This window comes from Cetorhinus maximus, chromosome 18, assembly GCF_964194155.1.
Source record: "Cetorhinus maximus chromosome 18, sCetMax3.hap1.1, whole genome shotgun sequence".
Taxonomy (NCBI): Eukaryota; Metazoa; Chordata; class Chondrichthyes; order Lamniformes; family Cetorhinidae; genus Cetorhinus; species Cetorhinus maximus.
The window spans coordinates 7,112,645-7,128,201 of record NC_135896.1 but is presented as its reverse complement, the minus strand read 5'-3'; the positions used below and the strand labels follow the sequence as shown (position 1 = coordinate 7,128,201).

The window sequence follows — 15,557 nt, the reverse complement described above, 5'->3', positions numbered from 1 at the left end:
CTACAGGCAACAAAGTGTTTTTGAGGTGTAGTCACTGTGGTAACACAGGAAAAGCGATAGCCAATTCATACACTGCAAATATGATAAGGGTAATGACTACACAACCTATTTTGATATGATGCTGATCGAGGAATAATTATTGGCCAGGACACCGGGGAGAACTCCTAGGCTCCTCTTTGAAATAGTGCCATGGGATTGTTTCTTTTTAAACGTTCACCTCAGAGCAGCTAGAGCCTTGGTTCAACACCTCCTGCAAAAAGCAGCATCTCTGGTTGTGCAATACTCTCTCTGCACTGTTCAGCTGTGGTCATGGTGCTTAAATCCTGGGGTGGGATTCTCTGGCCCCCGACACTGGGGCCAGGCATCGTCAGGGGTGGGAACGGGAAATTTTGGAGAACCACTGACTTATAATGGTGTCAGGGCCGGAAAAACCCACCCCTGGAATGGGACTGAAACCTAGAGGCGAATGTGCTACCAACTAAGCCACAACTGGCATTACGGTATACAATATATGTGTAAAAATATATTATATAATGTACATTCTATATCAATAAAATTAGCAGTGTACGAGCACACCATTGCCACAGGAGGTTAGCAATTTATTGATGTCCTACCCCTGTTCTAAACTTGTTAATTCACCGATGGTTTAATGCGTTAATCGCTGCTCCATCAATGTATTGAACTAAAAACAGAAAATGCTGGAAAAACTCAGCAGGTCTGGCAGCATCTATGGAGGGGGAAACAGAGTTAATGTTTCGAGTCCGTATGACCCTTCTTCAGAGCTGGAGAGACGCTTGCCAGACCTGCTGAGTTTTCCCAGCACGTTCACAGATTTCCTGTATCCGCAGTATTTTGCTTTTATCTTTAAACGTATTGAACTGTTCACGTGCCGGTTGTTTTGCGAACTCTGGTTCATGAGCCCATTGTGGAAGGAGGGTCCTTCTGTACAGGGTTAGAAACTGGGACTGTGCTTGGAGCAGGTTCACACAGAGAGAGAAACACACAGTGCAAACTCAGAGTGAGAGCAGAGGACAGAGACTCACGCTGGTTGCAGCTCACTGTCAGGTTATCATAACCACGGAACACAGCCTCGCAAGTCCCACACCGATTGAGGTGGCAGGTCACATACTGATTGTATTTACAGCTGGCGTCCTCACACACTTCATCAAACTCACAGTTCTCCCGGGCTGGGTATGCATCAGGGCATTCATCATCTGGCAAAGTGAGGAGAGAGGCAGTCAGCTCCACCAGGCACTCAAAACAAGCAGCAGCAACTCTTCCACACTGTTTGCCGCAGATATGTTTTTATGTCGATTTTATTTCATATTTCCTCCCTTTCATACCCCTCCCTCAGCTCTCTACAAAGGAAATATGAGCATATTCCCCCTCCCTCCCTCCACCACCTTCCCCGCTCCTCTTCTCTCCTCCCTCACCCACTCCCTCCCTCCACTTCTCCTCCCTCCTCCCATTTTCCCCTTCCTCTTCCCCGAGCTCACAACCCTCATCCACACCTACGTTTAGTCAATGGAGGGTGCTGGAGAAAGAGTGTGAATAGACTCATTGCAAATTAGAGCTCCTCCATGCCTCCCTCCCCCCACCCACCCCCACCACTACCTCACTCCCCCACTAACAGAGGGAACAGAATTGGATGGGATACTACGACAAAGACTGATTTTACCTGCACCACATAGGCACCCTCCAGTGCTGCCTCCAGTACCTTTCTCACCCTCTGCACCTCCCAAAGCACTTTACAGCCAATTAAGTCCTTTTGGAAGTAGTACAGTCATACCACAACAGCGGTTTGATGTTTGTAAGTTTCCTTTAAAGTTTTTCCTTGATTTTACAGCTGACCCGACTTAGGGGCTGTGCTTGATTTATCCCTTATTTTGTTAATTTAGTTAATTGTTTTAACTCAAAAAGAGTTACCACAACAGCTGTAATGTAGCAAAAGCCCCAATCAATCTGCACCCTGCAAGATCCCACAAACAGCAATAAGTGACAAGATCATCTGCTTTAGTGCTGTCTGTTGAGGGATTGGCCCAGGACACCTGAGGAGAGCTCCCTTGCTCTTCCAGAAATAGTGCCATGGGATCCTTTACGTCTGCCTGAGGACAGATGGGGCCTCAGGTTTCGAATCTCGTCTGAAAGACAGCACCTCTGATGGTGCAGCACACCCACAGTACTGATACTGGAGGTGGTACATTTTGTGCTGAAGTCTTTAATTTTATAGGCTTACCAGGTATCGCTGAAACCACGTAAATATAATCCACTATCACCATCACCACAAACAGGCAGCCACTCTTCCCCATGTCTGTGCTTCTCACACCGCAATTGCTGTGGGAATGAATACTGACCCCAATTCGCCACTCCCAACAGGAGTGCCAGTCTGACAAGCTGGTGACCAGATCACCTTCAGCTTTAGCAGAGGCTGAGGTTAAATCAGTCAGGCAAATTCCAAGCAGTTTATATTTAACAGCCTGGTTTGTTGACATACCTTCAAGGCATGACTAGTCTTTTAAAACCAGTCACCGAGCACCAGCCCAGAGTTCAGTTAATGTGTCCACCTTTGGTTGTGCATATCAAGCAGCATTGCTGCGAGTCATTCTCCCGCCAGGGAACACAAGGCAACACAGAAGGACTTTCAGACGCATAAAATATGCAGAAAAACACTAACTGGACTTGTTAGATGAAGGATTTGGATTGTTGTGAAGTGTTTTGTTTTTCATTAATTCATGGGCCGTGGGCATTTACTGCTTGACAAATGAGTGGCTTCCTAGGCCATTTCAACGGGGCAGTTGAGAGTCAACCACATTACTATGGAGAGTCACATATAGGACAGACCAGGAAAGGACGACAGATTTCCTTCCCTCAAGGGCATTCGTGAATCATACGGGTTTTTAATGACAGAAAATGCTGAAAGACTCAGCAGATCCAGCAACATCTGTGGAGAGAGAAAAAACAGAGTTAACATTTCAGGTTGTCCTGGCCTGAAATGTTAATCCATTTCTCTCTCCACAGATGCTGCCAGATCTGCTGAGTATTTCAGCATTTTCTTTTTATTTCAGGTTTTGAGCATCCACAGTATTTTGCTTTTGGGTACTTATGATGATCTGGTACTTTCAGGGTCACTATTACTGAAGCTAATATTTTATTCCAGATTTTACCTGACTGAATCTTAATTCCCTAGTTGCCGTGGTGGGATTTGAACTTGAGTGCAGTTAAGTTGAAATTCGTGGTTGGATTTCGGGTGTAGATTTTTGTCTTGTAATTTCTAATGGAGCTGGTCACAGATCTCAGCCTCTTTTTTGGAAGACGAATTGATAGGAGCAGAATTCTTGCGTGACAATGTGCAGCCACACAGGATGGAGAGATGCTCTATCCCCTCAGTCAACCCGAGTTTCATATCACAGCTGTTGTGCCCCAGGAAGTGCTAAGGAGGGAAGAGGTGGCATCGCAAAGAGTCGGGCATGAGGACCAAGCCCAGTTATGGAGAGGGGGAAGGTCTCGGGGAGCCTGGCTGATCTTGTGGGCTCCTCCTGTTGGGGGTAGGATGGTGGATGGAACGTGCTGCCTATTTGGAGGTAAAAGACATTGATAGGAAAACCTTGAAAGGAAAAGTGGCTACACAGCAGGAGGACTTGGGCTCACAGATGCAGAGGAATTGCTCCATCATTCAAAACGATCAAGATCCACCTGGTTTGCTATCCATCATTCTGGTATACTCACATGATGCAATGACAATGAAGCTGTTGACTAATCTAAGCAATCAGCTGCTAACAATTATTGTCTTGTGCCTCCAACTACACAGCATGATTCCCCCCACCAGCCTACTCCAACAGGAGGAGCTCTATAAGAGCAGCCAAGATTCCCCCTTTGCAACCGAGCTTGCCCAACTCTTTGGGATGCCTCCTCCTAGTTCAGCCCTTCAATTAGTCTTCAAAGTGCTGAAGAAACTAGGAGAAAGAGTCAAGTTAACTTTGACGTTTCTTTCCTTCTTCCGTCTTGCCCCATCTTCCTTTTGTTCAGTTCTGCCACAGCTTCCACAGACACAGGCATATTCGCCAGTATTAGCAGGCTAACAGGTTGTGGGTAAAGGGTGGGGGTTGCTATCACAGTTGAACCTAATTTTGTCCTTCTTCCTCATCACTCAGCAAGTGGTTACAATTTGGAATGCATTGTCAGAGAGGGTGGTGGAGGCAGATTCAATAGCAATTTTTGAAAAAGAGTTGGATAAAATAGCTGAAAGGAAAGTAAGTTTGCAGGGCTACAGGGAAAGGACAGGGCAATGGGACTAACTGGGTTACTCTTACGGAGAGCTGGCACAGATATGATAGACCGAGTGGCTTCCTTCTGTGCTGTAACCATTCTTTGATTCTACAACATGAAGTGAGAAAAAACACTCAGTGATCGAGTGTTTTAGGACATAGTCCCTCCCAAACACGCTACATTGACTCACCATGTCACATCTCAAATTACCCACATCCTGTATCCCAAAATGTTTTCTCTAGAGGAATCCATCGAATTTGCATTAGAATGAATCAGTACTGATTCTACCCACATATTGACTACTCACTTGTTCACTGAAATATTCCACAGATTAGTTTAGAATCTACCCCTCCTTCACAGCGTAGGCTATAACGACTTGGTGGCCAGGGAATCAGAACCAGCGGGAGTCAGTATTTTCAGGAGAGGTGAGAAATCAAGGGAAGGGTCACCAATTTAAAATTGGTGCTAAAAGTGAAAGGAGAGGTTAAGAGCCTTTTTTTCAAAGAAAGGTTGCCACCAGAAGTGATTGAAGAGGAGATCACTTCATCTCATAAGGGAAGAGGAGGGCTGTGGGAAGAGTGCAAGGCTGTGTGATTAGCTTTTGGATTGTTCTAGTGAAATGAAGTGCAGCAAACCCGACACTACAGTGTTAATGTATATGTAACATTCTGACAGAAATTGAAGATTCCACAATCCTACTGCACCTCAAAGGAGCATTATCAAGATTTTATACCAAGCCACATAAAAAGAAATATTAGAAATAAGGACAGAAAAGGCTGGAAATACTCAAATCAAGCCTGCATCTGTAGAGAGAGAAACCAAGTTAATGTCCCAGGGAGATGACTTTTCATCAGAACTGGATAGAGATGTGACAGGTTTAAAACAAGTAAAAGGGGGAAGAGGTGGTGGTGGGTCTAGAAGAGGATAAGAGCATCAGACACACGGGAACACCGCCACCTGGAAGTTCCCCTCCAAGCCACTCACCATCCTGACTTGGAAATATATCGCCGTTCCTTCACTGTCGCTGGGTCAAAATCCTGGAACTCCCTCTCATGGACTGCAGTGAATCAAGAAGGTAGCTCAGTGCCACCTTCTCAAGGGGAACTATGAATGGGCAATAAATTCTAGTCTAGCCAGCGATAGCCACAACCCATGAATTAATAAGAGGTGTAAATGGGTATAGCAGGATCATCACCAAAAGCTGCCATCCAACAAAATGGGGCAGAGGTTACGATCTGAAATGATTGAACTCAACATGGAGTCCGGAAGGATGCAATGTGCCCAATTGAAAGATAAAGTGTTGTTTCACGAAATTACATCGAGCTTCATTGGAACTGTAGCAAGCTGAGGAGAGAGAAACAGAGTGTGGGGCAGAAAATTGAGATATTAGGACAGATGACCATAAACTTGGTCAAAAAGGTAGATTTTAAGGAGCAACTTAAAGTAGACGAGAAGAGATGGGCAGGTTTAGAGAGGGCATCCCAGAGTTTGGGACCTGGGCAGCTGAAGGCATGGCCGCCAATGGTAGGACAAAGCAAAATCAGGAATGTGCAAGAGATCAAGATTGGAGGAGCACAGAGATCTCAAAGGGTCTTAAGGCTAGACCATCATCAAACCATTGATTCCAAGATGACAAACTTTCCTGAAGATGAGGAGCCTTTTTTTATATGTTTGACTGACAACAGCAGGGTTTCAGAGTTCACTTTATTGGTAACAACATACCGAGTGCATATTTAATGCAGCAGTGGTAAAATTTCCAAAGATAGTTATTTAGGAACTTGGGCTGGATTTTCCCTCCGACTTCAGGACCAAATAGAGGTCCAGAGTCCGCACATTCCGACGGCCCATACTTCCCCCAGGCTGCTCCTAATTGACAGTCATCCACGTTTGCTGTCTTATTAAGGATGGCATGCATGCTCTTGGATGCTGCCCAGAGGGCTGGCAGCTCTGGGGCCTCAGCAGCCCCACTGGGAGAGGTGGGCGCTGCTGAAGCAGGTCAGCGATCAAGGGGGTGTCTCAACGTAGAGGCATCCTTCTGAGGGATGTTGAAATTATTAGGAGAGAAGCTATTGAAGCTGAAGGAAAACCCGTAGGTGCAGACGTTCCTGCCAGAGGACTCCTCTTTGGGGCATGGAGCCTCTGCACGCAGCAGGGGTGTGGAGAGGTGGTCATTCTGCCAGTGGCATAATGCCAGTGAGTCCACAAAATCAACCTTAATTTTGTCTATAATCAGCTTAATTGGCTGCCCACCTCAGTGGTGCAGGCAGCAATCCCGATCCTCATCGGCCACCTCCCCACTGTCCCCAACCCTACCGCCATGGGAGAAGTCCCCAACAGCAGGAATGTGTCAGGGAGCCACCACACCCTGGCACCCCTCCCGCTTTCCTCAAAGCCCACCATCAGGGGGCTAGGACAATTCGGTCCGCTGAGTGAACGGTGATTGATGAGTCAGATTGCATGAAGTATCTTAATAGGTTTAAGTATTAAGAGAAGAGATTTTCGCTTTGGGTTTCAATCAAAACCAAGAGGTTTGAAGGAAATCGTTGTCTGTATAAATAGTTTACCCACTGCAGCGTGTTAACATGTTCAAGTATAGCTGAGAGTAATCTAATAGCTGGCAGTCTACATTCCTACTTGGAACAGTGTGGGGGAGGAACAAGTATAGGATAATGAGTGTGTGCGAGATATCAGCTTGAAGATAAAGATGCTGATGAATTAGGAAATGACACTACAGGCAACTCACTGAAGACATGATGCAGAATACACTATAGAAAAACATGGAATGGATTCAATAACGCATTTAAACCAAAATCTTATCAAAAAGCTGCACATTTTAATTAGATCAACATACAAATTTAATCAAAATCACAACTTCTCCCTCCATCTTCATTGTATAAAACGAGAAGGGTCAATACTTTCCAGCAAATATTGTAATCTTAAAAGTTAAATTAGTTGTGTAAAACTGAAGCCAGCATTATTCCAATTCTGAGAAGCTGTTTGGTTTGTGAGAATCAGTGACAACCATATTTCTTCAGCTGGGTTGGTGTAACAGGTATTTGGCAGCACATCGAACGGACCTGTTCAGTCCTCAATATCGATTGTGGAAGCTGAGTCAAATGGGTTTAATGTGCTGTGCTTGGATTTTGAATTCTCACCTTTTGCACTCAGATTCCTTCATGGTCTCGCTCCAGCGCTGTAAGCTCCTTCAACCCTACAACCCTCTGACGTTAGCTATCACAGACAGCCATCTCAATTACAATACTGTATAATAATCATAATTAAAAAGTGTTCCATATAAAGGGGAGTTTAATAATGCCTTTGAGAAAACAGGTATTTACTGTCACTCCATTCCCAGCTTGTGCTCTTCCCTCCTACTCCAGATAGCCAGTCCACTCTGACAGCGCACTCCACCTGCTGCTTGTATTTGAACATTATTTAGTGGACCTCCTGGAAAGTCTCTATGGACTCCTAAGCATTCACAGACCCAAGTTTGAGAACCATTGACCTAATTAAAGTGCAGCAGATGGGTGGGAACCCCACAAATTCCAAGATCTCCTCCAAGTCACACGCCATCCCGACTTGGAAAACATATCGGCCGTTCCTTCATCGTCGCTGGAATTCCCTCCCCAACAATACCATGAAAGCATCTTTAGCACAGAGTCCTGTGGTTCAAGAAGGCAGCTCACCCACCAACTTCTCAAGGGCGATTAGGGGAAGGCGATAAATGCTGGCTTTGCCAGCAAGGCTCACACCCTGAGACTTAATTAAAAATAATAATTCACATGTCTGGATGGAATCAGGTGACACCCACCCCCACAGTAAAACAGCACGCTGACACAAACCATTCAAACTCACGTGAAGACCAAGCTAGTAGACAGCTTCTGGTACCTGGGCAGCCATGTCCCATCGGGATTAAATGTATATTTTGTATGTTACTATAAATAAAGCAGGATGCTGAAATCCTCCTGTTAGTGACAGTTGGGCAAATAAAGAAAAAGCCCATGAAATGCAATAACTTCATACAGTCTTTTAACTGTATCAGTGCAGGAACCACAATCACCAACAGGGTGATGAGAGTTGTAGTGAGGGGAATCCAAACACTGAATTTACAAACTGCACCTCACCTCTCCCCACACACCCAATTTTATTAAAGGGAAATGATCTGGAAAAGGGCTAGAAGGAACAGATTCAATATTAAGTTTTAAAAGAGGAATTGGATAAATACTTGAAGGAATCATTTGCAGGGCTAAGGGGAAAGGGCCAAGGAGTGGAACTAACTGATTAGCTCTTTCAAAGAGCCAGTACAGGACTAAGGGGCCGAATGACCTCCTTCTGTACTGTATCATTCTATGAGTATGAAGATAAAGAGTCGGTTTATCCAATAACAATGGGATCTTCCTTCCCGATGTTTTTCAGGCTGTCAGTGTGTCCAAGAGATTAGGAATAAATAACCTTCATTGTCACATACCTTGCAGAGTAAAATATAACTTGTAAACTTTACTTTCCAGCTCAGCAAACAATATAAATACAAATAAACAGTAACTGTACATGTTTATCATTTATTACAAAATAAATATTCTAAGTTTCTTTAAATCCTCCTAACAAATGTTCAATAATCCATCCTTAGGATGAGACGTTAAACTGAGTCCCATCTGCTGGTTTTGGTGAATATCAAAGATCCCATGGTACCATTTAAAGAGGAGGCTGTTTGCTCGATATCCCGCCGACATTTCCTGCTCAATTAGTTTCACCAAATTGGTCCCAATGAATTGCTGGGGGCTTCTTGCTGTCAGCCAAAGTGCTTCTGCATTTACCTACACAACAGCTGCCCTGGCCAACATTCATCCCCCAGTCAATACATTATCTGGTCATTTATCTCATTGCTGTTGGTGGGAGCTTGGCTGTTGCACTACTTGTCTGCCTCATTTCCGGCAGTGACTGATTGGCTGCCAAACACTTTGGCATGTCCCAAGGATGTGAAAGGCACTATGTAAATACAACTCTTCTTTCTTCCCCGCTCAATCTTCCATGAGAATTTCCAGTTCCTCAATAGGAACACGGATTCGGATCTCCTTTTCAGTCATTAAGTCCAATATTTCTTGGAGTTGCCCAGGTAAGTGGCCAGCTGCATCCAGGTACAGGACCTGAGGAATAAGGGAAAAGGTACTTAGTATTTTTCCAGGTTTATTGTGTTAATTGTGGCTTAGTGAGTAGCACTCTCACCATCGAGACAGACGTCATAGCTTCAGCGCCCACTCCAAGCTGGCATTCCCAATGTAGTAGCTGTACTGAGGGAGTGCTGCACTGTCAAGGGTGCCACCTTAGATCAGACATTAACCCATGGCCCTGTCCATTCAGGTGGTTGTGAAAGATCCTATGGCCCTATTTGAAGAAAAGCAGCATGTTTCCCCGATGCCGTGTCCAATGTTTATCCCTAAACTAACACAGCCAAAATGGTCTTTCCTTCATTGCTGTTTGTTGGAGGTTGATGTGCGCAAATTGGCATTTCGTACATTATAACAATGACAACACCTCCAAAGTATTTCATTGCCCGTTAAGAGTTAGAAGTGAAATCAGGAAGCACTTTTTATGCAAAGGATCCTAAAAATCTGGAACTCTCAAACACTGCCCAGACTGAGATCAGGGGTTTTGCTGGGTAAGTGTAATTAAGGGATAAGGAACAAAGTTGGAATAATTAAGACCTGGTGCACAGATGAGCCATGATCTAATTGAAAGGTGAAACAGATCCAAGGGATGAATTGTCTCATCCTGCTCTTGCTCCAGGTGATGAATGGGTGATGAAGCCCATAATGCAGAGGCTGGAGTACACATTTCATTCTGGTACACACATCTAAAATGTTAGCCAGGGTATATAAAAGCAACAAGCTGATCGGGTGATTCTGGGTACAACATTATAGCCAGTTAGTTCAATGGTTAAAGGCTCCGAGCCTCAATTGCTGTCCTACCTTTGCCCAGGGACACGCCTGTAGAGCTCGATAAAACAGGCCCTTTATCCTCTCAACATTCCCTTGAGTAACCTGTGTTGTGGGAGGGTTGAAGGAAATGCATTAGAACTAGAGCTCGTTCCAACAGGAACACTCAGCTACAGAAGGTGGGAACAAAATTATAGCGTCGTTACAGTAGTTTGAAAGAGTTAGTTCCACTCCCCTGCTCTTTCCCCATATCCCTGCAAATTTTTCCTTGCCAAGTATTTATCCAATTCTCTTCTGGAAGTTACTGTTGAATCTGCTTCCACTGCCTGGTTAGGAAGTCCATTCCAAATCAAAAACACTTGCTGCATAAAATAAAATTCTCATCTCCCCTGGTCCCTTTTCCAATTATCTTAATCTGGGTACTCTGATCACTGATCTTCCTGCCAGTGGAAACGTTTCCTCCCCATCTACTCCAACAAGTTGAGGGAGAGGGAGGCGGTGGCATAGTGGTATTGTCACTGGAGTGTACTCCAGAGACCAGGGTAATGCTCTGGGGAGATGGCAGAATTTGAATTCAATAAATATCTGGAATTAAAAGTCCATGGAACCATTGTCGATTGTCATTTGGTTGACATCAGCCATCTGGTTGACTAGAGAAGGAAATCTGGCCTACATGTGGCTCCAGAGCCATAGCAATGTGGCTGACTCTTAAAAATGCCCCTCTGAACAAGAGAAATAAATGCTGGGCAATGAAACAAATGAATTAAACAAAACCCTTCCTAATTCGGAACACCTCTATACCGAATCTCCCCTCAACTTTCTCTGCTCCAAGGAGGACTCCAGCTTCTCCAGTCTCCCCACCACGTGATTGATACCATGCTAGTAAATCTGCTCGGCACCCTCTCCAAGGCTTACAATTTGCTGGAGGTACAACTGCAGTGTGGCTCCCAACCAACTCTGTAATGAGGCAAATTAAAGGACAATGGCCGCTGATGAAAAATAATTCGCAAAATCCGCCTCGGATTCCAAGAGGTAATCAAGAGACACGAAGCGGTCAATGGTTATCGATGACTACATCACTGGGCGAACTTGACTAACCTGCACTCCTCCTCCAAAGAGTCATAGTCACAGTTCCGACGAAGAGTCAGGCTGGACTCGATATGTTAACTCTGTTTCTCTCCCCACAGATGCTGCCAGACCTGTGGAGCTTTGATTTTATTTCTGCACTCCTCCTCCCCAGCTACATTGCAATATTCAATTCATTTGGGAACTTCAGACCCTTCTTAAAGAATTGCATATTTTTTTGCATACACAGGGCTATGGGGCTAATCGGTAGCTCTTTCAGAGAGCCAGCACAGACACGATGGGCCGAATGGATTTCTTCTATGTGGTATGATTCCATAGTTTATCACCAAAGGTTACTAGCCAATTGCCTGTTATTTTATCAACCTTAAAATGCCAGATTCACCTAATGGGTTTACCACTAATCACTTGCAGTTAACCCCTAGGGTTTTGATTTGAGGGGTTCATGGGTCCAGGAAGGGTATTATATAAAATTAAACAGTGGAGGAGGCTGCAGAACAGGAAGCTCCTCCTACTGCCCACACTAATGGCTGCAATTCGTTCTTACTGTAAAGCTCAGGTACATCCTCCAGAGTAAAACACAGTGCACACCAGCCTCCGACTGAACAGCATGCTCAAACAGTGCTTTGATCCGATTGCTAAGGCCTGTTTCTGGGAGAGTGCTGTACACAGGCCCAACATCAGCCCTGTGGAGACAGGAGAAAGAAATAAATGATTAGCCCTTCCTCCAATAAACATTGATCACAACCAACAGTGGAAATACTATTCTGGAGGAAAGTCCAAGCATTGTGAACTGTGAGGAAGATAGTGTCTTCAAAAAGACATAGACAAGTTGGTGGAATGGGCAGACAAGTGACAGATGAAATTCAATGCAGAGAAGTGTGAAGTGGTTCATCTGGCAAGAAGAACATGGAATGACAATATAAAACAAAGGGTACAATTCTAAAAGGGGTGCAGGAGCAGAGCGACCTGGGTGGATGTGTGCATAAATCATTGAAGGTGGCAGGAGAGGTGGAGGGATAGGGTGCGAGTGCGGTTAATAAAGCATATAGGGTCCTAAGCTTTATTAATAGGGGCATATAGTACAAAAGCAAGGAGGTTATGTTGAACTTGAATAAAATACTGGTTCAGCCTCAACTGGAGTATTGTGTCCCGTTTTGGGTGCTGCACTTTCGGAAGGATGTGAAGGCATTGGAGAGAGTGCAAAAAAGATTCATGAGAATGGTTCCAGGGATGAGGAACTTTGTTATGTGGAAAGATTGGAGAGGCTGGGGCTATTCTGCTTGGAGAAGAGAAGGTTGAGGGGGGAATTTGATAGAGGTACACAAAATCATGAGGGTCTGGGCAGAGCTGATAGGGAGAAAATGTTCCCATTGGTGGAAGGATCGAAAACCAAGGGACACAGATTTAAGGTAATTTGAAAAAGAAGCAATGGAGGCTGAGAAACATTTTCATGCAGCAAGTGGTTAGGACCTGGAATGCACTGCCCGAGAGCGTGGCGGAGGCAGGTTCAATCGAGGTATTCAAGAGGGAAATTCTGTTCCGTTCTGTTGAAGAGTCATACGGACTCGAAACGTTAACTGTACTCCTCTCCGCAGATGCTGTCAGACCTGCTGAGTTTTTCCAGGTATTTTTATTTTTGTTTTTGTATTCAAGAGGGAATTGGGTTACTATCTGAAAAGGGAGAATGTGCAGGGCTACGGGGAGATGGCAGGGGAGTGGCACTAGGTGCATTGCTCAGAATTGTTGCAGACATAATGGGCTGAATGGCCTCTTGTGTTGTAACATTTCTGAGATTCTGGGTCAAACACAACACCAAGGTTGTGAATGGTGCAGTCCGACAGTGGACAGGGAAAGGTGCAGTATCGGTGGCTAGGGAACAGAGTTGGTGGCGCAGACTGAGGTCAACGCCTTCAGTTTTGCCAATGTTTAACCAGAGAAAATGTCTGCTCCTCCAGTGCTGAAATTTGGACGAGCAGGGTTGATGAATCAGAGGCAGGGGAGGCCCTGAGAGAGGTGCTGGGGAGGCAGAGCTGGCTGCCGTCAGCATGTGGTTCTTACCTTTGCACAGAATCGACACGTTCCTTTCTCCGCTCTTCTGCATAAATTGCAAACAGCCATGGCAGGATTATGTTTTTTGCAGTCCTGGTGATGGCGTCAAAGAACTTTCTGGCCCGGCTGGCATTGTGGGATTTGCTCTCAACCTGCAAGTACAACTCCCAAAGATCGTGGTTACCAGGATACTGCCTCAAAGCAGGTGTAAGTGTCTCGCGAAGAGGTCCCAATGGATACACACTGGTCCTCATGTGGAACTTCAGCAGTGTCACGTGCATCATGGTCAGCCTCTCAGAAGCAGAAATCACACTGTGTCCCCAGGCACTCTTGGTGGGTTGCATTTTGTCCACTGAGGAGGAGAGGCTTATAAGCCTTTCAGAAGCCTGCCTGTAGAGTGCGTCAGCAGCCTGAATGCCCACTGTGAGGTACTGGAAGAGCGCAAAGCAACCTACGAGGCTTACCAGCTGACCAGGTGACAGGCGTGGTGAAGTTAAGTCATTGGTTAACCAGTCCTGTAAAGAATGCTCATATGTTTTTCGAGCCTTAAGGACATTAACTGGGAGTGCTTCACCTGTGTAAGGTGAATAGGCAACGCCCTGGGCAAATCTGGTTAGGATGTAAACTGCTCGACATGTTGCTGACCTGGCAATGCTCCCCATTAACTCCAGCTCCAGCGAGGCATAGAGGAAGCAGAGGTCACACAGTGTGGAGCTCTTCAGGCCCTGAGTGACAGCCATAGCGATGGCTGTGTCAAAGACCTTTCTCGAGTCCTCCACATTGCCCAGTATCCATTCCAAGTGGGCGTATTCCTTCCAGAGGGCCAGATTGTTCCTGTTCTCAGTCTCCTTCAGAAGGTTTTTGGCTAGTTTCTTGCTCCTCTTCCCCTGAGATTTCAGCTGTTTCTTGTTCCTGAACTGCAGGCTCCTCACAACCTGTCAATCAGTTAACAGGCACAGTGATTTTTAAAAACAATTTTGCCAGTTCCCTAACTCCTCTCCCCACTACATCCAAACCTACGCCCAAGTCCCCCTCTCGAAAACGCCGCCTCGTGGGTGGAGCAACACAGACCTTCCCTGTATTTCACCCACATGTCCGTGCTTCAGGGAAGCTTAGACAGTGAGTGAATGTCGACAGGCAATTCCATTGTGAGGCAATGGTAGCTCTCACTCAACAGGCACACAGCAGCAGGAATCACTATACCCACAGTCCCATCATGTCCAGGTCCAATTACTAGCATGTTGCACTGCCCACACTATCCGTGAAGCTGGTAATGCAACATCTTGACTTTATATAATTCTCATTCTTGTTTTCAAATCCTTCCATGGCCTTACCCCTCCCTATCTCTGTAATCTCCTCCAGCCAAAAATATCTGCGTTCCTCTAATTCCGGCCTCCTGTGCATCCCCGATGATAATTTCTCCAACATTGGTGGCTGTACCTTCAGTTGCCTGGGCCCCAAGCTCTGGAATTCCCTCCCTAAACCTCTCTGTCCCTCTTTCGTCCTTTAAGAGGCTCCTTAAAACCTACCTGTTTGACCAAGCTTTTGATCATTTGACCCAATAGCTCCTTATGTGACCCAGTGTCATATTAATGCTCCCGTGAAGCACTTTGGGACATTTCATTATGTTAAAGACACCATATAAATATAAGTTGTTGTTATTATTGTACAAAGCCTTGAAACTGTAGGGGAAGCTGCTATCCTGAACTGGGCACAAGCAGTTCATCGTAACATCTTCATAAATCAAAAACACCCCACAATTGTCTTTTTAAAAAAAGATGTTTATACATATTTTCAGCAATTAAGCATCCTATTAATCTCTCTGAGGTAGTATTCCTGCCTGAAACCTCCATTCCCTGATAAAGCATTGAAATAAGAGCTTGCATTTATATGGCACCTTTCACATCCTCCGAATGTCCCAAAGCTCTTCAGCCAATTAAGTAATTTTGAAGTAACTATTAAGTAGGCAAACGTGGCACCAATTTGACCACAGCAAGGTCCCACAAACAAAATGCAATAAGTAACCAGATTGTGTGTTTTTTTTTCCTGTGATGTTGACTGAGGAATAAATATTGGCCCAGGCCACTGAGGCACGAGGTATACTTCTTCCAGTGATGGTCTGGGGTCTCTCACGTCCACCTGAGATGGCAGGCGGGACCTCAGAAAGGCAGCACATCTGACAGTGCAGTACTCCCCCAGTACTGTACTGAAGTAACAAATCTC

At 45.2% G+C, this 15,557-nt stretch overlaps 1 protein-coding gene across 1 annotated transcript in view; it reads right to left on the bottom strand.

The window, feature by feature from the left end:
- Positions 1-8,733: 8,733 nt before the first annotated feature.
- The window catches only part of nrde2 (NRDE-2, necessary for RNA interference, domain containing), a 63,745-nt gene continuing 56,921 nt past the window's right edge, over positions 8,734-15,557 (bottom strand). Inside the window, exons 11-14 of the mRNA XM_078562028.1 lie at positions 13,344-14,269; positions 11,830-11,968; positions 10,233-10,304; positions 8,734-9,410 (exon numbers count right to left, since the gene is read on the bottom strand). Coding sequence (XP_078418154.1) covers positions 9,285-9,410; positions 10,233-10,304; positions 11,830-11,968; positions 13,344-14,269 — 1,263 coding nt within the window. The 3' untranslated portion in view covers positions 8,734-9,284. The remainder of the gene's footprint in view (positions 9,411-10,232; positions 10,305-11,829; positions 11,969-13,343; positions 14,270-15,557) is intronic.